The 25,039-nt window shown below is 40.7% G+C and overlaps 1 protein-coding gene across 1 annotated transcript in view; it reads right to left on the reverse strand.

The window, feature by feature from the left end:
* IFI35 (interferon induced protein 35) overlaps positions 1–25,039 on the reverse strand; it is a 504,650-nt gene that overhangs the window by 363,428 nt on the left and 116,183 nt on the right. Inside the window, exon 2 of the mRNA XM_044054662.1 lies at positions 13,588–13,686. Within this exon, the coding sequence (XP_043910597.1) occupies positions 13,588–13,671 (84 nt within the window). The 5' untranslated portion in view covers positions 13,672–13,686. The remainder of the gene's footprint in view (positions 1–13,587; positions 13,687–25,039) is intronic.

The following is a 25,039-nucleotide window of genomic DNA, read 5'->3' on the forward strand; positions in this document are numbered from 1 at the left end:
AGGCAACAGTGGTAAAATTGTGCCTACATATGAGTTAGTTAAGTTTTTTCCATATTTGTGGGGACATGCCAAAATTAAATACTTGGGGATACGAGTTTAAAACAGATGTGGTCATGGCAGGTAAAAACATCTGGGGAGGACTAAGCAGAACATAATCAGAAAAATACAAGATTGAAAGGTTATGACCATGGATTTGAATAGTAATATATAGGCTGTGAAAATGTTTAGAGGTGAGTTTGTTATATAATTGGGTCATGGATATTTTTACCAGCCAGATGAGAAGCTGTGGGTAACAATTAATAATGAACTGAAAAGGTTTACTTGGGAGGGGAAAAGGGTAAGAGTTAAATGGGGCAGGATAATTCTCCCTATGTAGTGGGAGTGGGGGGGGTAAGGCTACCATATCTGAAGGGATAGTTTATGAACACACAGTTGAGGTCTGTATATAACACAAGCTGAGGTATTTACATCAAAGTGGAAAAAGATGATGGTGGAACAAGGCAGGAAGCATATGAGATAGAGAGAGATTAGTAGTTTGGATGAAAGCCATTAAAGAAGGGTTTATAGTATAAGTTCGAAAGCTTAAAACAGCGAATGCTCTTTTATCGAGCTGTAAACATCGAAACCACTAAATGGCAAAGACACGGAATAGCGATTTTTTTTCTCCACCAAAAAAAAATGCAAACACAAAATAAAGTGGGGGGGGGGTGTGCCCTCCACACACCCCTACTTAAACATACCAAGTCCGAGATTGCACCACAGTTGAGGAAATGGCAAAGTCCTGAAAATGGCCCAGTGATTTTTTTCCCCCTGGGGAAAATCGCTGTTCCGTGTCTTCACTATTTAGTGGTTTTGATGTTTACAGCTTGATAAAAAAAAAGAGTGTTCACTCTTTTTAAGCTTTCGAGCTAATATAGCTCCTTAAAGAAAACAATAACATCCAAACAGAATACGACAGCTATAAAGTGACAGGAAATTTTACAAAGACTAAAGCAGACCAGGACAGGAACAGGGACATTCCTCCAATAGAGATACACAGAAGTATGGGGATATAAATTAAGCAAGAGGTGGCTGGAAGTAACAGGAGGAAACTGGCTAAGGAATCAAGGCAGGACTGGCCTTAGGTCAACTGGTGCCCTAGGCAAAAGTGCTCCACAACACCCCCCACACCACCCAGTGCCCCTATCCTGGTCTACCTAAATCAAATAAATACTGGAAAAGTGCCCCTGATAGAGCGGCGCCCTAAGCGGTTGCCTAGTAGGCCTATGCCTAGGGCCGGATATGAATCAAGGTACTGGAAATAGATACATACAGAGGGAAAAAGAAAGCAGTAGGAAGTCAGGCACATATATGACTTGTAGGTTAAGCTAGTCTTCCATACCAGGAACTGATAGCAGAGTACAGACAAACAGAGCAAGAGGGAGGAATAATAAGTGAAAGACAATCCCTGGTGAAGGTTCTAGTGAAACAAAGAACCAATGCTTTCATCAGAAAGGGAAAAATAAGTAGGGCATAGAAGATTTTACATGATGACTACAAGAATGAAACAGAGCAGCACAGAAAGGATTGGGAAAGTACAATAGACAAATTATGAAGGAACAATGGGAAGAGATTTGTAGGATGCGTAAATATGTGTCAAAGTTTTTATGATTTAGGATATTTTAGTAGAAATGCTTCCAAAAAAGTGTTTTTATACATGGAGTAGACTTCAAAGGATTGTCCCCACAAATGGGAGCAGGTGTCAGAGATATGATTAGGAAGGAAGAGGATAATGGGAACACGTATTTTGAGAACGTACGTAATCGACTGATTTTAATGACTCCTTACAGAATCCCTTAATACAATTTTGAGGAAAACTGAGAATAGGTTCATAGGTAGGTACTAGACTATTGGCCCTAGGGCCTATATAAGCCTAGCCAAACAGTACCCTGGCTTTTGCCACCCAAGAAAATTATTTTCCTGTGCCCCTGTCAAGCAGAGCCACAGAAGTGATCCCCGGGGTGAATTTCCTATCTCCCATCCAATCAAGATTTTTCTTGAAGAGTGCTGATGAGGAGCTTTGTTTGATATAAATAGGTAGTTTGTTCCAGAGTATGGGAAGTCTCTGAGATAGGAATCTATCAATCCAGCATGTTCTGTTTACTGTGGTGACAAGGTTTAGGTCCCTAGAGCATGTAGCTCGGAGAGATTGGGATTTCTTTACGTGGAGCATGTCCAACAGCTCTGGGTTTGACATAGCATTGTATGTTAGGCAGAGATCACCTCTGAGTAGGTGATATGCGACGGAGTAAAGCTGGAGTTTTTTGAGACGGTCTGCATAGGGCATTTGTTTGAGGCCGGTAATCCTCTTTGTGAGGTATTTCTGCGGCCTTTCCAGTTGTTGTAGATGTCTTGTGAGATACATACCAAAAGGGGCATTGTACTCTATAATGGGTCTAATGAGTGATGAGTAGAGGGGAACAATGACATCTTTTTTCCTGGATGAGAAACCTTTTGTGATGAGGTGTGCCACATAGAAGGATTTTCTGACTAGTGTGGCGATGTGATTATCAAAGGAGAGACTACTGTCCACCTGTGTCCCAAGGTCTCACCACACTTTTGGTGTTAAGTAGACTACTGCCTATGTGGTAGTTCATGGGTACAGAATTTTTACCATAAGGGATGACAATGCACTTTTTGGCATTGAGCTTGAGGCCATGGCTTTGACACCAGGCATATGTCTCAGTGAGGCCCTTTTGTAGGATGTCCACAACGTTAGGAGATTTGATTATGGCTCCTAATTTGCAGTCATCTGCAAACTTTGTTAGCCAAAGACCTTCTGTGTTAGCCTGTGCTTCAGAGAAGTAGATACCAAACAGGAGAGGACCTAGGACTGAACCCTGTGGTACTCCATTTGTCATTGGTCTGAAGTTGCATTTAGAGTCTGCTACTTTCACAGTGTGGGTTCAGTCAGTGAGCCAGTTGGCAACCCATCTTGTGACATAGGGATTTATACCTAGTTTAGTGAGTTTTCCTAGAATTCCAGTGTGGGGGATGGTGTCGAAAGCCTTGGCGAGATCTAGATAGGCTGTGTGTACCACCTTACCCTCATCTACAGCTTTGGTGACAGCTTCAAAGAAGTCTATCAGGTTTAGGAGACATGATCTGCCTTTTACAAACCCGAACTGGGTAGGGTCCAGAGTTTGGAGATTACCAATGTCATTGTTTATGAGTTCCATGATGATATGCTCCATAGCCTTGCAGACCAGGCTCGTCAGGCTAATGGGGCGGTAATTCTCAGGGTCCGTGGTGGCTCCCCCTTTGTGGAGTGGGATAACTGTTGCTGTGCGCCATTCAATGGGCACAAAGCCTGAGGTGAGGCTATGACTTGAACAAGGTACTTAGGTGGGGTGCCAGTTTGTTCTGTATTTCATGTAGAACACAGCCTGGGATGTTGTCAGGTCCCATAGATGCTGTGTTCTTGGCTTTGGAGAGTGTGTTTTTTACCTGTGCAGCCGTGATTACAGATACTTTGCATTCTTCCGGTATAGAGATGGGCCCTTTAGTGGATGAGAGAAGGGTAAAGTTAGCACTGATCCTATCTGCCAGGATGTTGGCAATATCAGTTGGTTCATTATATTTAGTGCCATTGTGCTGTAACTCAGAGCAGATCTGAGTGTTGCCATTGAGATTCTTGACATAGCTGTAGAATGCTTTGTGGTTGTCTTTGGAATCAGTGGTGATTTTATTTTCATAACTGGCTTTGGAAGATTTTATCACATTCTTGACATAGCTATAGAATGCTTTGTGGTTGTCTTTAGAATCAGTGGCGATTTTGTTTTCGTAGCTAGCCTTGGAGGATTTTATGAGGGATCTCAGCTTCTTACTGAGGCTGACCACGGAGTTCCTCCAATCATGGGATTTTACTCTTTTATGCAACAGTTTCTTTCTTCTGTTGTAGAGTTTGTTTATAGCAGGGGACCACCAGATGGTTTACCTTTTTTGGATGATAGCATCTTGGTTCTGTTAGGGATTGCATGATCCATGCACTCGTGTAAGTGCTTATAAAGTGCAACTGTATAGGATTCAGCAGTCGTATCTCTATTGTCCATCAGCATGGGTGTCGTGAAGTTTGCCACTTCTGTCTTAAGAAGCGTGAAGTTGGCTTTGGAGAAATTTTTTACGGTGGTTTCTCTAATGGGGGGTGGGGCTGGGATGTGGATGTCTAGGGTGATTTGCTTGTGGTCGGATCTGACCAACGAGGAATTGACCTCTGGTGTGGAATACCGTTTGCCCATGTTGGTAATGACCAGGTCTAGGATATTGCTGCCCCTGGAGGGGTGTGGATAAGTTGATCCAAGGCATTGGAATTTATGAATTCCAGAAAATGTTGAGCACAAGAGTTGGTACATGAGTAGTTTTCCCAGTTAATGGTGGGGTAGTTGAAATCGCCCATTATTAGGGTGTTAGGTTGTACCCTAATATTTTCCAGTGTATCAAGAAATGAGGAGTGGGAATCCTGGGGCATGGTGGGGGATCTGTAGCAAGCTATAATTTGCACTGCGGTCTTGCCCAGAGTTAGTTGCACTTGGATAATCTCGGATGCATTATGCTGAGCAACTAGCCTGGAGGTGTGGATATCCTTAATGAATATGGACACGCCTCCACCTTTAGTTTACGTGGCCGAAAGGTGTGGCATGAATTATAGCCTGGTAATGCAGGGGTGCTCTCTGGAGCCTTGAACCAGGTCTCTGTCACTGCACAGATGTTGATGTTCTCCATTTTAAGGAGTGCCTCGAGTGAGTGCATTTTGAGGTTTAGACTTCTAGCATTGAGTAGCATTACCCTCAGATTTTGCTTGCTTGTACCGGTTACGGGTCATTGAATCTTGCCTAAAAAAGACATTATAGGGGTGGCAAGAGCCTTAGCCAGTATCCGGAATCCCAAGGGTGACAGGTGCAGGCCATCTCTGGCAAAGCATCGTGGTTTGTCGATCATGTCATCCCAGGCAGACAGATACTGGATCCCCTTAGAATGGCACCAGAAGCTTAGCCAATTGTTGAAGTCAATCATTTTGTCCTTGTACTGTGGTATCATTCTGGGTGATGGCAGGATGCCACTCAGGGCTAGGGTCATACCTGCCTGGGCTACAAGATCAGAAAGCTCCTTCATGTCTCTTTTCATGTAGTCCAGGGAGGTATGTCTCAGGTCATTCACACCAACATGGACAATGACAGAGTCATATTTGTACTTGCTATGGAGTGACCTGAGTGCATGCGTTAGTGGATCCTGGCACCTGACAGGCAAATGACAGTGACTTTCGCCTTGTTTAGCCTGGTGAGTGGAACACCAGTGTGCCTGACTATAGAGTCACCTATGACTAGAGTGTTAGGTACGTTGTTATGCCTTATGGGCTGTGGTTGAGTGGCACACTGAGTTTGTGGGCTATGTGTCATTTGGGTTGTGTTGGGGGGGGCGGAGGTTGCTTGCGTTTCTGCTTTGGAAGTCCCTGTTGCTTGGGTAGATTTTTTTTGAGAGCCTCCACAAATGCAGGTGTGTGTTTTGTGTTTCTATGTGTGTGTTTTGGTGGTGTAGGTTTTGAGGGAATATGTGATGAGTGTGGTGTGGTGCAAGTGTTTACCTTCTCCTCCTGACTGTCTAGTCCAGTCTTGGGTGAAGAGAACTTTGCTTCCAGTTTGGTTATATAAGTGCATCTCTCACAGGTTGTAGTGTTGGGTGGTAGGAGGAGAGGATTGTCTGTGTACATGAGGCAATTGCTGCATTGCCCCAAGATGCCCAGATTCATCAGGTAGACAGGAGAAAACACCGGGAGCTGACCCTTAGACATGCCTGGATAGGTGCTTATTTATTAAGTATTAAAAACAGTTTTTCTCTAGACAAGTGAGGAAAATTGAGTGCTGCAGTAATTTGTAGCTTATTTAGTGCTTACAATGAGTTCTGAACAAGTGCTGACCTCAAAGAAACAGATTTGAGTGCTGACACTAGAAAACTGGCTAGTTCTAAGAAGCAAAATTAAGCTAGAAAGCTTCCCTCCAACACAGAAACACAGCAAGTCTGTATCTGGACTAGACAACTTATAGGAAAGGCAGGAAACAAGCTTAGAAAATTTTATTTATTTATTTTTTTTGTAAAGTGGAAAGGGGAAAGGAGGAGCAGAAGCTAACTGGGTTGGCCTTCTCAAATGTTCTCCTTGGAATAGGTAGAATGAGGTAATGACACTAGACTGGGAGGAGTGTCCCAGATCAAATTTACAGTAGGGGTGGGCAACTGCAAAGCCACCAAGTATAAAAACAAGATACCAAGACGGAGGGTGGGAAACAAAAATATAAACAAACAAACCCAACCAGATGCTTAACAATTGTAGAAAATTCTACTTAATACCTCACACACAGTGAGTAAAATAAAAGTGCTATAAATAACTCAGAAATAAGCAAAAAACAGTATACTTAATTTTATATATCTCAGATTCGTTAGCTCAGAGCCCTTCCTCCGACTTCCTCTGATTAGCTCAGTGTGAAATGGCAGAAACAGTCACAAGTAACAAAGTTGAAACCTGAAACAACTTTAAAAAAATCTTGAAAGAACCAATGAGGTGCTTATTCCAAGGTGTAGTCCAGGAAACCCCAGTCAGCCAATGACCACAAACAGTTCACTCTCACTGAAATGCTATACTGGCCTTGGCTAAGCTATGATGACCTGGGACATGTGCTCAGAAACACAGCCTCTACTAACAAACAACTAGGCCCAAAACACAAGCCTGAGTATGGACAATGCTACACTACCAACACTACTTAGGTAGAAAAAACTGCAGAAATGTTTAAACAGATAAAGGATCAAGGAGACTCTAGAGACTGCTTTTAAATGCAAACAAGTTATATGATACACTCCTAGCAGGAAATCAGAACAAACAAACCCAACCAGATGCTTAGTTATGTTTTTGAGCTGGTGTTTAAAGTTAAAAGTGCTAAGACACAGTAAGGCCTTATTAAGACACAGTAAGGCCTTATTAAGTTCAATACTGGTGGCACCCCAAAAAAGCAATAATAAGAAAATGGAAATAAGACTAAACCAACTTTAGAGGATAAATGGAGCATCTTTTAAAGAAATTAAAGAAGTGAATGTGAGATGTTTAAAGGAAGGAAGAAGTACAGTGAATAAAAATAAATGGCATATTTGGGATCAATACATACATAATAATGGCCAACATAATGAGCAATGTGGGATGATTGGTGAGTATTGAAAACTGTGAAGGCATGATGTATAGAACACTGAAGTTATGAGGACTATGTAAAACATTCTTGAAATGTTTACTGATAATGCATGTGAACTTGTACTGCAAGTGTGATAAATATATTTGTTATAAAAAACTACAAAGTTCAAATTGCACACACATACAAAAATAGAAACATAAAAGTGATACACATTTTATGAATATGTATAATTTCTCCCACTGCACTTTAATCAGCTCCTATATAGTGGCATAGACGGAATTCTGTAATTTTAATTATCCTACAATATTTTATAAGGAGACTTGATTTATTTTAGCCACTATTAATATGGCAATATTGTCCACTCATGACACCAGTAGCTAATTTATTCCACCATTTCACCTGCTGTTAGCATCTACCATCATCCCATGGGGTGGGACCCACATTCCAGGGAGGATCTTTCATGTACTTTCTACTTATGTTCAAAAGAGTGCAGTGAAGAGTCATTTGCTGTCTGGTCATTATGGCAGAATTGGATTTCTTTTTTCTCACACAAATTCCCTAGACTGCTCCTATATGTGAACATGCAACTCTGCAAAGCTGGCTCTTTTCCGACATCTCTATGCCATTTACTGTATGCCATTATGATGTTACATAAGCTAGCTAAGCATTCAAGTATTTAGGGTTAACTTTTGATCTCCAACACAGGATCCCCCTATGGGGAAAAACCTTTCTACCCATAGAGACAGAAGAGCTGTTCTTTGTTTGCTCAGTTCAAACGCTCTCAGCTAGTTCCTCAGAAAACAAGTTGGTCAGATAAACTGTCTTCATGGCTCCAACACTTGGCTAGCGTAAAAAGCCTGACTTTTGACAAATATAATCTTCCAAAGTGAAATAACAAGCTGCTATCACAATGAACTGCACTGTAAACTACAGTTTATAATTTATACAAGCTCATTTTTATGTTGGTTTCATGTTTGTACAAACACACTGTCTTTGTAACAATGCTTCCAAAATTATGTGAAGGTTTTTAGCTGGCCTTATGGCACAAAGGCAAAGCATCTACCTATGCAACCAGTGTCTTGTGCTTGGGAATGAAAGAAGGCTGCTAGAAAGGTAGGCCTTGGGAGATAGGATGAAATGAATGGAGGATATCAGAAGAACTGCTGCCTATGTTACATCTGGTGCAGACCCAGAAACTTGTAGCTAACTCTCCGTAAGGTAGGAGTGACATGACATTGTGCACAACGTAGGCGAGGGGATGGCGCATGAATGCTGACATTACGGCATGTCTCTCTCCCAGTTAAACTTCCACAGAATGATGGCTTCCAACACCTTGTCTCTTCTCTGCATAGTGTCCACCCTCCCTGAGGCTAAGAATTATGCTTACCATCAGAGACGTCAGTTGGCCCACTCAACAAAGGAGCACATCTAGAATTTTACAAAAAGGAACTACAATGGCAGCAAGGGAGAAAAGAGTGAGCTAGTGAAGCAAGCTAGCCAATAGCCAGCAAGGGAGAAAAGAGTGAGCTAGTGAAGCAAGCTAGCCAATAGCAGCGGGTTTGATGGTAACATAGGAACATGCTATGCCAGCAATCATGGGGACCATAACACACTTGGAGATATACACCTATAAACAGACAAAGTTCTTGCCACCCTTTTCATGAACTTAATAGTGCTCTCCTCCAAAGTCAAGCAGGGCCATACAGGATAACCTTGATGGTTTTATTTCCTGGGGTTTAGGGAATAAAAAATACACAGACCTTTTTGTGCTCCAATGACCAATTTTTACTCATGGACTGACATGGTTATGTGCCATTCCTGTGAAACACTTTCAGTGAATTCAGCTGAAATGCCATGCGACAGACTTAAAATCAGTCTTGTTCTCCACTGACAGATTACACAGAGGTCTGGAAAACAGCATATTAATCTATGTAACTAGAATTTCTGATGCTGCTTCACATCACACACTTAGGTGATAAGGATGTAAAATAAAGAAAATCATCCACTTCCTACAACAAAAAGTGATTTGTTATAAATTAGACAAAAAACTCCTTTCACTCCAAAACCTCGAGCAGTGGTATAGTACCATAATGTGCATGCTAAACCTACAAACTGATCACTTCATGATTTTCCTGAAGGTAAAACAATCCATTACATTCTGCAGTCCTGTTTGACTCTTCACAATTTGGATTCCTCTTAGCATCACCCATAACACCAAATAAAGATGTAAGATCTCCACTTTCCCCTAAACTTTAGGCATACTTTTATAAGATGACAGCAAACAAAGCCAGGCAAGTACACTTCTATGGGTTTTCCAGTTCAAAACATTTGAACAAATGGCCATAACATTTGCAGATTGTAATGTTTTAATACAAATTTTTCAAAATAATATAAATAGGGCTCACCTCAAAGACAAAAAACAACACCTTTGTACAATTCTGTCCAGAAGATGATGTCATGGCTGTTTTAAAATTATCTAGTAAAGATTCACATCTGTCATCATCTTAAGACATTATGCTTTCCTTGTGAAACCACCTTCTGTGCAATATATACAAATTCTGCAGCCTGTATTCACAAATCAGCAGCATAAAGGATGCTGCAAATCTTCAGCAACCCAGCCTTGCTTCTTTGATAATTTTCATAATCTGTACCCAAAAATTTTAATATAACAGACACTGTTTAGCATACTTCATAAACTTAATAATGATCACTTCTCAGATCTAGGCCAAAATACATTTGCTGCACATGAAAAGCAGAATTCATACTCTGCTTCCGATATCATATCAGACATGAAATATTTCCATTTCAATACTTTTTTTTATTTTGTCCCCTAAATAAATTTTCAGCATTGCTTTCATTTTACCTGAAGTAAATCTAGTAATTAAACTGAGAGAGATTTCTATTTTCTTTTTTGTTTTCTGTATTTAAATATCCAACATCATAAATAAAATGCCCCTGGGTGAAATCAACCCACACAGACTGCGACAATAAGTTGCATGTGTCTCATCTATGGGAACTGTGTGTACTGCTTGGATATCCAGCAGACGCACTTTTATCTCCTGTGCATGATTAAGTTGAAACTCTTGAGGCTGGTATATGTCTTTTTAATGCTCCACTAGTGGGGCCCTTTTTGCAATATGAATGCAGTCTAAGGTCCCTGCACGCCATGCCACATGTGAAAAACTACACAGAAATTCTGCCAAGAAATTAATGAAAACTTCTGCAGTCAGAATGCTACATTTCCTGTTGCAAACTGTTGCACATGCAGTCTCTTAATGAGGGCAATTTTCAGAATATTTTTCTCGAACTGAAAACATGCATGTTTTTCAGAGCCAAAATGACCCCTGGTGAATGGTATTTCTCAGTTTCAAACCTCAACATTCTCCATTGCACTCCAAAAAGAGAGTAATGTTTTTTCATTAAACCATCTTCCATGTCAGATGCGACATTCTTCTGGCAATACCCATCTCTGACTTGCTAGCGACCCTAATGCCCCAGTGAACTATTTGATGCCCCATTCTTTGTTGTGCATAACACTATTTATCATCCTACAGGGTGGAGCATGCTTTCCAGGAGAAGTAACATTTCATCAACTTAATTCTGTAATAGTGATAGGCATGAACTGACCATCAAGCTTGTAAGGATTTTTTTTGTTCCTATTCCAGACTGTTCCTGTGTGGTAAACATGAAATGCACACAAATGCCAGACCCACTAACATGTCTCTGCCCTCTTGGTACTGTCTTACTATGTGCTGTCTTAAGGAGACTCAACCAACAAACTTTGTGTGCATGGGGCTAGCTTCCTGCTTTTCACTAAAGGATGTTTCTGCAGCAAAACTGAGCAGGATTAATCTTTCCACCCTGGACGCAAGTTCACATTTACCTTATGAGATTGTTTCTCTCCACAGACATAAAACATTTCATTTTCAATACTTTTTTTCATTTTAATAACCAGATGTTCTTCCACAATCATTAGTCAACCCTATCTGCAACAGAAATCGGGGTCGGTACTAAAACATTCTTGATTTAAACTGTTTATTTAAACAATGCCTTGTGTCTGTCCACAAACCTATTAAATCTGCTAGACACTGTCCGTACTCGTACCATGCTGCCAAGGCTTGTATCTCCTTATCTTTACCCATCAGGTTAATACCCTCCCTCCCCTTCTTCAAAACCATTCTGAAAAATGTCTTCGCCAAACGCGGTCTCTGCTCTTGCTCAACACCAGGATAATTTTATCCCTAAATATGAACAAATTCCTGTTCGTGCCTTACATCTCCTTACTCTCCCTTCTTCAGTCACTTCTCTCTCCTGGCTTTCGCTGTAAATATAGCATAAGGCTGCTTTTCTCTCACTTCATATTGCATGTTTGTATTATACTAACTTACCTTTAATTTCTCTATAAATTGGCTATAATTTCTCAATGTCATATAACTTGTACCTATGCTTAACCAATGTTTTCATATTATGTCTAATTTGTTATAGTTATTCAAACTGTAGTTTTTTTTTTTGGTATTATTTTAAAGACTTTAAAATGATTGTTCTTAAAATGTTTGGAGCTTTTCTCCCCGGGCCACTGCTGAAAATGGACTCCTACACATTTGGATATCCCGGTAATCAAATGTCAATCAATAAAATAAATAAATACATAAATAGAATATGGTATTCAGTGTAGAAATAAAATATAATATATGTTAAGACAAGGGTTGGTACAAATTCTGCATCCGTCAGGTGGAGAAATAAGATCTGGATGGCATTTCAACATCAGTTACAGTGCTGAGTGCCAACATAAGATTTTTTTCCTAGTATCACGTGCTGTAGTAAGTTTCACTCATGTATTACTCCTTGCATTTGAGAACAGCAGGTTTAACATTTTTCATAAGGAGGAGACAGCAAGCTCCCTTTTACAAGATATACTTGGAAAATCTCTGCAGTAATCAAGTTTGAGAGAGAGAGATGGCAAACCACAATTACAGAGGCAAACTGTATGTGTATATTGCTAGTCACTCAGCTTGAATTAGAGGCATGAACAGAATTGTCTGGGAAGGGAGCAGAGCAGACAGATCAGCTGAAGGCCATCTCTCTGGTCCCAAGGATAGGGGCAGAGGGATTGAGATGCTGCCTTCCAATGGAGACAGGTGGAATTACTTGGAAGCACAGGGGAGCCATTAAGACGTCAGGATAACTGTATGCAGATGTATACATCTAGCTGCCTACTCTCTGCGAACAAGAACTCCAGAAACATTAGACAGTGAGTGCAAAATGCTCACACCTGACACATGAATGGGAGCAGGTTGGTCTGTCTTTTATTTTCAAGCTTTCCTGGTTATATCATACGCAAATGGCATCACTGGCGTCATGATTACACAGCAGGTCTTTTGAAAGCAACACTCATTCATATATGCAATCACAAAAATGTGTAATTGCTGATAGAACATGAAAAATAACTTGTAAAATCAATGAAAACAAACAAAAATATTTTTGTAGAGGGTAATACTCCTGCACCTCCCAACAAGTGGACTCCACCACCATCTCACGTCTGCTACTTGTGTACACTTATTCCAAGATTACTGTATTTGGGGAATGAAGAAATCCCCAAAGCATTGCAATCTCAATTTTAAGATCCAAAATCCTGGAATCACATTAGTGATTAAAAGTAATAGTGTCTATCTCTAGTGTGTCAATTTTAGGAATGACTAGGTCATCACCCTAATATAGGAGGAACCAACCCATTATAGGTTATATCAACAGAGAATACAGCAGTCAGGGTGGTGAGGAAAGAATTTAGGAAGGCATAAAAAACTGAAAAAAATGCATATCATTGTAAGACCAAAAGCAAAAAACAGTGGTATGAGAAATAAAGGAAACATGAAAGGACTGCAAAAACATGTATGGGAATCAAACTAAAATGCTACTAGGAAGTCAAGGGAAAATTCTCATTTAACTGACAAGGGAATGAAATTCTGAAAGAGGTGATTAGTGAAGCTACATAGTGAACAATGCCAGTAGATACTTCCCAGTCCTACGTATTGCAAGTAGCACAAGATGCTGAAAATGTGCCCTAACCCAACCACAGAGATTATACTTACTGTCATGGTGCTGGAAATCAGACCCTTCCAGATGAGGGAAGGGAAATGCAGGATCACAATGAAGACATTAGTTGTAGACAGTGTAATGCAAGGCACTAAAAGACTGGGTAATACATACCTATTATATAATTCACAATGCAAGAACTGAAATTAAAATGCAGAAGGGCAGCAATTCAGTAGGTTCAGCAGAGAAAAGGTGAGTGGGGAAGGGGATGAGACAGATAATCCCAATATACTCCTTAGTATCCTCATCCAAACACATGTGCAATAGGTCCCATTATACAAACCTGAGATCTGCGGATTTCCTGCTGGATCTGTTGTATCCTTACATCCAGAAGCATGTTCTCTTCTGAATGATTGCTAGTCATCATCTCAAAAGACTCTGCCTAAAAATGGATATTGAAAAAGAAAGGTGAGCTATGGTACTGAAAAAAAATGTAAAAATGCATATCTTTGGAATGTCTTCATGCATCATGACGAGGAAAAACAATAATGTTGCCAGTTAAAGAAACTTGGACTATGATTGCACATAACCAACCTGTCCACCTAGTCTGCTCACTAACTTTCTTAATATATATAGTGTTGATCTTAGTTAACCCAAAGCCAAAATTTTCCATATGGATAAAATGCCCAGCCAAGTTAACAAAAAGCCAAAATACACCACTCCATCTTAGCTGTCCTATGTCTACACATATATTCTTAAGTTTACTTACTGTTTTGATCCAACAACCAGGAAGGATGCATCCATGGCATTATGTGAAAAAAAATCTCTATACCACTCTTGAATTGTACATTTGTTGTCTTCAGGTTATGTCTTCTTATTATTTAACATCTCATTTTCTAAAGGAAGCTATTTCCCTGTACTAAGGTGATTCCATTTGGGTACTTAGTTGCTGTGTTATCTATCCCTTTGTTTCGCTTATCCAAAAAGTATACATGACTTTTACTCTCTCATCACCTGGCTTTTGATGTAGCTTGTGTGAAATAACACAGAAACAGAAATGGTAAAGAAGTAACAGGAAATATTTACAGAGATTGATATGGGAAAGAAGTAATATGAATTATTTATACAGGTTGTAAAAGAATGAAGTATTACAGAAGTAGGGGAATCTCAAAGAACAAGAAAAGGAGCAATTGCTGAGACTAAATGAAAAATAAGAGAGTATTTGGATAATATGCATGGGTTTATCACATATTTTTGATAACTCCAGAGCACAAAAACTTTTAGCACAATGACCTGGGCAACAGAAAGTAGAAAGAGTTGTTGCCAAACGTAGGGAGCCTATGGCAATGAAAAACAACCAGATATCCCACAAAGGTGTTAGAGATATTTTAGAAATACTATTAACTTCCTCGTTCATCTGCTTTATACAAATGTTAAGAAAAGGCACAAAAGGAAATATTTATAAAAGACTTAACTATGCTAAGGTTATAGGAAGATGAGGCTCAAAAAGTAATAGCTATGACAGGAATGGATATGATAAAAATTGTGATATATAATCAAGCAGCAGGGAAGTCTCCAGGAACAGATGATATGCCTGTAGAAATCTGAAAGTTAGGAGGGGAGAAAGTTATAAAGATCTGGAAGGTTTTACTTAATATTTAAAAAAAAACAGACACAGCATAAGCATCTTGAAAAAAAGTGGTGGTTGCTCTATTACCCAGAGAGAGTAAAGACCTTCAGACTCTACTTCATCTAGACCAACTTCAGTTTTAAACCATGATTATAAAGCGTTTATGCCTTTACTAGTCAAAAGAATAGCAAACATTTTGCCAAAATTGCTAGATATAGATCAATGTGCTTTTCTAGAGAAAAAGCAAACATATGACAATATCAATGCAACTATGATGACCCAAAGGGAAGCAGAATGTAAGACGATGCCACTATTGATGACTTGAAACAGAGCAGGCATTCAATACAATCAGGTGGGATATTATGAGTAAGGCAATGGTAATATCTGCATTCCTTGATGGAATAGTAGGATTAATTAGGAAGACATATGAAAAGACAAGAATTAATGTAGGATGGTTCTTCTGTAACAAGCTGTTTGAACAAAGAAATCTGACAGGGGCCCTTTTTTTTTGCTTTATACTTAAGAGCCACTGGCAAAGAAAATAAGGGACTCACAAATTCAAGGATACAACTGGTGTGGTAATCAAGAAAGTGTAGCTTTATTTGTAGATGACATTATTCTGTATTTAATAAAAATAAAAAAATGGCATTTTGATATAGTGAAACATTTTGAGACCATTTGATTTTTTTCAGGATATAAAATAAATGAATTTAAAACAAAGGCTATAGTGGTAAACAATGTAACTACATAAGGACATGATAATACGAAGCATTTAGGTGCATACATTTAAATGGATTTTATTATGGTAGCAAAGGATGCATGGGGAGGAAACTAAACAAAAGTTAATACAAGAACTGAGAAGCTAGAATCTCTATTATGGCTATGGATAGTGAGATACAAGCAGTGTCAATGGTTTTAGTCATTTTAGTTTTATATACTGGTCAGACATATTTTGTATCAACCAGAGAAAATGTGGATGACAATAAAAGAGTTGAAGGAATTTATCTGGGAGGTGAGGATGCCAAGAATTAAGTGCGATAAGTTGATTCTTCCCATAGAACAATTACCTGATTTGAAGGGATACTTTAGAGCTACCCAGTTATACAACCGACAATGAAGGTTATGAATCAAAGTGGGAGGGAATGATGATGAGACAAGAAGGAGGGAGTTCAACAAATAAGGACAAAGTAGGATTTTGGATGCATACCCTTAAAGAGAATAAAAAGAATCATGCAGAATACTGTCTTCATACATATCCTAAAAACTGAGAGACCTTCTTTTTCTTACTTTGAACAAGTTTAAACTGCTTTGTTACCTGTTTTTTGCATTGTACATTATCTGCACTTAAGTTACAGTTGGTCGAAAGTTTGTTAAATTTAACTGTTGAGGCTGCCCACTAAAGTGCGCTAGCCTGTGTAATTGATTTATTACTGTTTCCTGCATTTCTGTGTACTTTTTAACTCAAAAACAAAAAAAAAAAAAATATCCTTGTTTTCCCGCCTTTTCTCGACTAGTTTAGACCAGTATACAGGCTTTGTTGTATTCTGGACTGTGGTGTAGTTCCTGTGTTGTCCATTGCTTTACTTGGATAGAAGGAAGTTTCTTTGCTCACCAGTGGGAGTGGGGAGCCTTGAGCAGCCTATCAGTCCCTAAAGGAGTGACCTCAGCAGAAGAGCTTGTAGTAATTGGTCGTTTTGGACCATTTCCAGCTCTGTTGAAGCTCCCTGTTTAAAATCTGCATTTCATGCTTTATCGATTGTCTTGCATAGCGCAGCGCCGGTTAAACAGGCTTAAACTATTCCTGGCTCCGCCAAGTCTGCACTTCAGTTTTTCCCTTAAGAAAGCTCTACTTTCAACATAATCAGTCTATTCGCTATATTATAAGCCTAGCACTTGCTCCTAAAGCCTTTCTTTCAAGTGAAGCACCCTTAAACTAACGTAAGCACTACATCCACCTACAACCCGTGTTAATACCCACTTCCCTTCAAAGTCCTCTCTGACCCAGCTTCACATCACTCCCTTATACTATTCTGGCATGTCGAGTGGTATATTACTGACGTCCTCTCCAGTTCAGCTGGTTAATCTGGGAATCCTGAGACAATGTTACAATTGTCTCATGTACACAGACAACCCTCTCGTCCTCCCAACAAACACAAACACATGTGAGATATGCAACTATATAGCCAAACTGGAGGCTGAACTCTCTCAACACAGGACTAGCAAGACCAGACAGGAGGAGAAGGTAACCACACACACAACAAACCCAGTCTCACATAAACCAACCACAACTGCAAACCAAACACATAAAAACACAAAGGCATACTCGGAGGCTCTAATAAAAAACTTACCAAAACAACAGAGGCTCCCAAAGCAGACACCCAAGAAAACACCACCTCAAAACACAGCACATGCAACACACAGTACACTAAGTCAGTGTGCCAAACAATCACAGCCCTTAAGGCAAAACACCATGCCTGATACATTAGTAATAGGTGACTCTATAGTCAGACGCACTGACGTTCCACTTACCAGGCTGAACAAAGAGAGGGTAACGGTGAGCTGCCTGTCAGGTGCTAGGATCCGCCACATAACACAAGCACTCAGGTCACTCCAAAGCAAGTACAAATATGACTCTGTCATTGTCCATGCCAGCATGAATGACCTGAGATGTACCTCCTTGGACTACATGAAAAGAGACATAGAGGAGCTCTCTGATTATGCAGCCCAGGCTGGTATGACCCTGACCCTGAGCAGCATCTTGCCCTCACCAAGAATGATGCCACAATACAAAGACAAGATGATCAGCTTTAATAATTGGCTCAATTACTGGTGTCATTCTAGGGGGATCCAATGTCTGTCTGCTTGGGATGACATGCTGGACAAGCCACGCTGCTTCGCAAGGGATGGCTTGCACCTGTCACTACTCGGCTTCCAGATATTGGCTAAGGCTCTTGCCAGCCCCCCTAGTGCCTTTTTTAGGCAATGCTCAAAAGACAAACCCACCACCTTAGAAAGCAAAAAAGGAAAAAAACTAAGGGTAATGCTGCTCAACGCCAGAAGTCTAAATCTCAAGATGCAGGCTCTCGAAGCACTCCTTAGTATGGAGAGCATCAATGTCTGCGCAGTAACTGAAACCTGGTTCAAGGCTCCTGAGAGCACCCCAGCCCTACCAGGTTATACCTCGTATCATGCATTTCGGCCCCAATACTTGGGCCGAACCACAAAAGGAGGGGGAGTGTCCATATTCATTAAAGACACCCACACCTCCAGGTTAGTGGCAATGCACGAAGCATCGGAGACCATCCATGTGCAACTAACCGCAGGCAAAACTGCTATACAACTTGTAGCATGCTACAGACCACCCTCTCAATCTTAGGAACTCCATTCAGCCTTCCTGAAGACACTGGAGGTTATGAATGTCTCACCAAATACCATCATATTGGGAGACTTCAACTATCCAAACATAGACTGAGTGCATTATTCAAGCCCTAACACCCTGGCCCAAAGGTTCCTGGAATTCATCAACTCAAATGCAATGGAACAACTAGTCACCTCCCCCACAAGGGGAAATAATATACTTGACCTGATCATCACAAACATGGGGACAAAATGCTCAACACCGGAAGTATACCCCTCACTAGTGAGATCAGACCACAAACTAATAACCCTAGATATTCATATCCCACCTCCACCCCCAACACAAAAGACCACAGTGAGAAACTTCTCAAAAGCCGACTTTACACTCCTTAGGACTGAAATGGTATCCCTCAAGCCCCCTGGGCCAGTGGAAACCACATCCCACACTGATGAATCCTTCACAAATGCTTTCTACGGACATCTCCAAGAATGCATGGATCATGCAATCCCAAATAAAACCAAGACCCTTTCCACCAAAGGCAGGCATCCTATCTGGTGGACCCCAGCCATAAACAAACTTTATAACAAGAGAAGGAAGCTACTGCAAAACAGAGCAAAATCCCATAAAGGGAAAGCATCTTTGATCAGCACTAGCAAAAAACTATGTTCGCTCATAAAATCATCAAAGGCCAACTTTGAGAGAAAAATCGCTAAGGACACTAAAGATAACCACAAGGCCTTCTTCAGTTATGTTTGAAACCTGGGCAGAAACCCTCAGATATGCTCAGAGTTAGTTCATAACGGCAAGAAATACACTGAACCCACAGATATTGCCAACATACTGGCAGACAGGTTCAGTGCAAATTTCTCCCCTCCCTCACCCCCAAAAGATGAAATATTTATCCCAGCTGAATGCAACCTCCCTGACATCTCAGATGTCCAGGTGAGAGCTGCTCTCAGCAAAGCTAAAAATAATACAGCATCTATGGGACCAGATGGTGTCCCGGGTTGCGTGCTACGTGAACTCCTAGAGGAGCTAAACCCGCACATAAGAATGCTGTTTAATCTTAGCCTTACTACAGGATATGTCCCTGAACACTGGCGTACAGCAACAGTGGTCCCACTCCACAAAGGAGGCGCCTCTACAGACCCTGGAAACTACCGCCCCATAAGCTTGACCAGCCTGGTCTGCAAAGCTATGGAAAGGATCATTATGGAACTCATAAACAAAGACATCGGAGACCTACAGACAATTGACCCTACCCAATTCGGCTTTGTAAAAGGCAGATCCTGCCTTTTGAATCTGGTGGACTTTTTTGAAACAGTCACTAGAGCCATCGATGAAGGCAAAGCAGTTCATACAGCCTACCTGGACCTGGCAAAAGCCTTCGACACAATACCCCACTCAGGCATCATAGACAAGCTCAACAGCTTAAATGTAAACCCGTATGTCACAAGATGGGTTGCAAACTGGCTAAAGGACAGAACCCACAAAGTCAGAATAGCTGGAGCTATGTCAGATTCTAAGCCAGTCACAAGTGGAGTCCCACAGCGTTCTGTCTTGGGACCCCTCTTGTTCGGCATTTATTTCTCGGATGTGCAGGCAAACATAGGGGGGTTGTGGCTGACAAAGTTCGCAGATGACTGCAAACTAGGCGCCATAGTCGATACACCAGCTGACACATGCATCCTTCAGAAGTGCCTTACAGAAACAGATGACTGGTGCCAGAGTCATGGCCTTAAACTAAATGCCAAAAAATGTATCGTCATCCCCTTTGGGAAAAACAAAGTACCCACAAATTACCACATAGGTGGTAATCCATTAAGTACGGAAAAAGTAATCAGAGACCTGGGGACCTAAGTTGACAGTGACCTCTCATTTGGCACCCACGTCGCCAAAATGGTTAGAAAGACCTTCTACCTTGCCCACCTTATCATGAAGGGATTCACATCCAGATCAAAGGATGTCATTGTACCCCTATATTCCTCCCTTATCAGACCTATGATTGAGTACAATGCCCCATTTGGTATGTACCTCACCCGGCACCTGCAGCAACTGGAGAGACCCCAAAAGTACCTCACCAAGAGGATCAAGGGTTTCCAACATATGTCATATGCTGCCAGACTAAAGAAGCTCCAGCTCTATTCAGTAGCATACCGCCTGCTCAGAGGTGATCTGTGCCTGACGTACAAGGCCATGTCCAATCCGGAATTAATGGACATGCTCCACCTCAAAAAATCCAAATCCATCAGAGCCACGAGAGCTAAAGATCTAAACCTCAGCACAAGTATGAATAGGACATGATGGAGGGACAGATTCATAACCCAGAGGCTTCCCGCACTCTGGAACAGGATCCCAGTCCATGTTAGGCAGAGCCCCTCAATGACTCTCTTCAAGAGAGATCTTGATGAGTGGATGGGTGATTGTAGGTTTACCCCGGGGGTCATCTCTGAGGCACAGTAAACTAAATTTATTTTGTACACTTTTGTATCATTACATGGGGTGGCGAAAGCCACGTACATTATGGCTAGGCTTATAAATGCCCTAGGGCAGATAGCCTAGTACTATACTATGAAACTATGAAAACATTACTCTGCATGTATTATTCCTAAAATTCCCATTTTTCTTTGTTATTTGCTCCTACCTTTTTCTAAAGATCCCACGTTTCAGTTGTTTTTTTTATCTGTGTTACTCTATTCACTACTTCCAGTACAGTTGGATTAGATTTTGATTTCCATTTTCTAGCAATTGCTTTTCTAGCAGCCACAAGAATTACACTCAGCAAGGCCTTACTATGTCTAAGCAATACACAATGTATCACAGCTCCAAAAAAAAATTCCTTACTTACACCAATTTGCTCAGTATTTTTGACAGAGTAGCCTGCAGGGAATTTAAAGTCTGCCAACTCATTACACTCCCAAAAAATGTTCCCAATTACCTGTTTTACCCCTATCACACCTCGAACATTTGCAATCTACCCGAAGAAAAAATTTTGGAGTCTGCTTGGGGTACAAAAATAGCTAGGCAAACACTTCCAAACAAAAATCCTAAATCTTCTAGACTTTGCTGCAGATTTGAGAGCCATAAAAATATCTTCCCATTGTTTCTTTGTGAACTGCTTATTCAGTCTTTCTTCTTAATCCCTTCTAACCTCTTCTAATTAATTCCTATAGTTATCATGCAATATTTTATACTGTCTACTAAGTATATCTGTTCTAGATTTTTCCAAAAACTATCAGGGTTGTTTTTTTGCTTAGGATCCCCCTACTTCTTTCTCTTTGCCTATACGCTGATATTAATCCTTGACAGGGAAGGTAATCTCTAACTTGCAGTCCAAATGAATTCTTGGCCTCTTCCGATTCTATTACCTTTCCCTCTCTAATTACTTGCTCTAGTACTTTGGTTCTTTTGCCACTTTTCTCTAGTAAATTCCAGCCCCCTCTTTCCTATTCTCTGTACCCCTAATTGCAGTCATCCCCATTGGCAGAATTTCCTTTCTACATTCTCATTTTGGCTTAGTTCTTAGAAAATGTCTCCTGCTTTATGAATACAATATTCTGTATGGTTATTTTTATCCTCCTTAAGGATCTGCATCCAAAATCCCAGCTTGGCCTCGTTTCTTGAGCTTCCCCCCATTTAATCATCATCCCTTTCCACTTTCAATTACAGCTTTCTGCTTGTGTTATATATAGGAGCCTTGTCCATGTAGCTCTGAAATACCCCTTCAAATAAAGTAATCCAAAACCACCTTATTCTATTGGAAGGATCAACTTATCCCATTTGACTCTTGCCCTCTTCCTCTCTCAAAAATCCTTCAACTTTTTATTAATTGCTATCCACAACTTATCCTCTGGTTGAAAAAAAATATGCCTAACCTGTGTATAAAACTAAAGGGGTCTATATCACAACGTTGAACTTGTATACGTTCGAGCAATGTAATATCGAACCCAAAAGTCCAAAACGCAAAAATAGCGAAACCATGACACATCGATTTTTTTCCTAGGGGAAAAAAAATGGTCGGCTGTTTTTGGGGCTTTGCTATTTCCTCCACTGTGGTGCAATCTCGGAGTTCGTATATTTAAGTAGGGGGGAGTGTGGGGGGCACAGCACCCATGTTGGGGGTGTGTGGGGGTGCGAAGCCCTCACTTTAGTTTTAGTTTAAATTTTTTTTTTTTTGTTAGGGAACAGCGATTTTTTCCCTGGGGAAAAAATATCGCTGTTCTGTGTGTTCATTATTGTGTGGTTTCGGACTTTTGGGTTCGATATTACATTGTTCGAAAGTATACAAGTTTGACGATGTGATATAGACCCAAACTAAAGGGACTAAAAACATTTCACTGCTTGTATCTTGCTAGCCATATCCATAAAACAGAACTTCCAAATTCTCAGTTTTTGTATTATCTTCTGTTTAGTCTATTCCCACGTATCCTTTGCTGCCCTAACAGAATCCTTTTTAATCCATACTCCTAAGTACTTTATTTTATAATGTTCCCATAAATATGGACATTGCTGAACCAATTTGTATATGGGTATAAAGTTTATAGCTATTGCTTTCGTTTTGTTTCCCAGAATGACTTGAAACTGTCTCAGAATGTTCCATAACACTGAAATGTTCTTTTCTGGTTTTATCAGGTATAAAATAATATCTGCAAATAAAGCCAACATTTCTTGACTACCAATTAATTATATCCTTGCATTTCAGAGCCCCTTATTTTCTTTGCCAAAGGGGAAAGAGGACACCACTGCCTGGTTAATCTGCTCAAACTGTATTTATCGGAGAGGTACTCTCCCAACTTTAATTTTTGCTTCTGCTCCCTCATATATCCTCCTAATCAACACTATAATCTTATCAGAAAATGCAAATGCTTCCATTGCCCTACACATAAATTCCCAGCTTCCTCTGTCAAATGCTTTCTCTGCGTCAAGACCCACCAACGACATTGGTATTTTCTTATATTCTGCTTCCCGCTGGATAACCATTGTTCTATTAATGTTATCAAATGTTTGCCTCCCCTCCGCAAAACCACATTGATCAATTTTGGTATCACCTTTACATTCTTTTAGCCATTATAGATATAAATACTCATGATTTAGATTATCATGGTTTAACATCGAAATGGGCCTATATGAAGCTGGATCTAATGGGTCTTTACCATCTTTACATATTAACAGCCACCACAGCTTTCTTCTAGGATGGTGGTGCTTCTTCTTTTAAAATACTGTTAAATAAACCTTCTAGATTTTTATCACTTTCTTCCCTTCTATCTTCCAAACTTTCACAGGAAAATCATCTATTCCTGGAGACTTTCCTGTAGGTTCATAGTTTCCTAGGTAGGTACTAGGCTATTAGCCCTGGGGCCTATATAAGCTTAGCCAAAAAGGTTCCCTGGCTTTCGCCACCCAAGAAAATTATTTTCCAGTGCCCCTGTCAAGTAGTGCCGTAGACATGATCCCTGGGGTGAATCTTCTATTTCCCATCCAGTCATCAAGATTTTTCTTAAAGAGGGCCAATGAGAAGCTTTGCTTGACATGAATGGGCAGTCTGTTCCAGAGTATGGGAAGTCTCTGGGACAGGAATCTATCCCTCCAGCATGTTCTGTTTATTGTGGTGACAAGGCTTAGGTCCTTGGAGCTTGTGGTTCAGAGAGAATGGGATTTCTTTAAGTGTAGAATGTCCAGCAGCTCTGGCTTTGACATAGCTTTGTATGTTAGGCAGAGATTGCCTCCGAGTAGGCGATATGCGACAGAGTAGAGCTGGAGTTTTTGAGATGGTCTGCGCATGGCATCTCTTTGAGGTCAGCAATCCTCTTAGTGAGATATTTCTGCGGCCTTTCCAATTGTTGTAGGTGTCTTGTGAGATACATGCCAAACGGGGCATTGTACTCTATAATGGGTCTGATGAGGGATGAGTAGAGAGGAACAATGACCTCTTTTTTTCTAGAGGAGAACCCTTTTGTGATGAGGTGTGCCACATAGAAGGATTTCCTGACTACTGTGGTGATGTGGTTATCAAAGGAGAGACTACTGTCCACCTGTGTCCCGGGTTCCCAAAGGGGCTGACAATGCACTTCTTGGCACTGAGCTTGAGGCCATGGCTTTGACACAGGCATCTGTCTCTGTGAGGCCCTTTTTTAGAATGTCTACATCATTAGGTGATTCTATTATGGCTCCCAGTTTGCAATGATCTGAGAACTTTGTTAGCCAAAGACCTTCTGTGTTGGCCTGCACTTCAGAGAAGTAGATGCAGAACAGGAGGGGAACCCAGGACCGAACCCTGTGGTACTCCACTTGTCACTGGTCTGAAGTCTGACTTGGAGTCAGCTACTTTTACTGTGTCAGTTCTGTCAGTGAACCAGTTGGCCACTCATCTTGTGACATAGGGATTTATGCCCAGTTTAGTGAGTTTATCTACAATTCCAGAGTGGGGGATAGTATCAAAAGCCTTGGGGAGGTCAAGATAGGCTATGTGCACTACCTTGCCCTCTTACGGCTCTAGTGACTGCTTCAAAGAAGTCCATCAGGTTTAGTAGACATGATCTACCTTTTAAAAACCCAAACTGAGTGGGGTCCAGGGTTTGGAGGTTACCTGTGTCTTTGTTTATAAGCTCCAAGATGATATGTTCCATGGCCTTGCAGACCAGGCTCGCTAGGCTAATGGGGCAGTAGTTTCTGGGGATCGTGGTGGCACCCTCTTTGTGGAGTTGGATAACCGTCACTGCGTGCCATTCAGTAGGCACATAGCCTGAGGTGAGGCTATGATTGAACATGGTACTTAGGTGGGGTGCCAGTTCGTTCTGTAGTTCATGC

Source organism: Protopterus annectens, chromosome 13.part0 (genome assembly GCF_019279795.1).
Source record: "Protopterus annectens isolate FY-2018-M chromosome 13.part0, PAN1.0, whole genome shotgun sequence".
Lineage (NCBI taxonomy): Eukaryota > Metazoa > Chordata > Ceratodontiformes > Protopteridae > Protopterus > Protopterus annectens.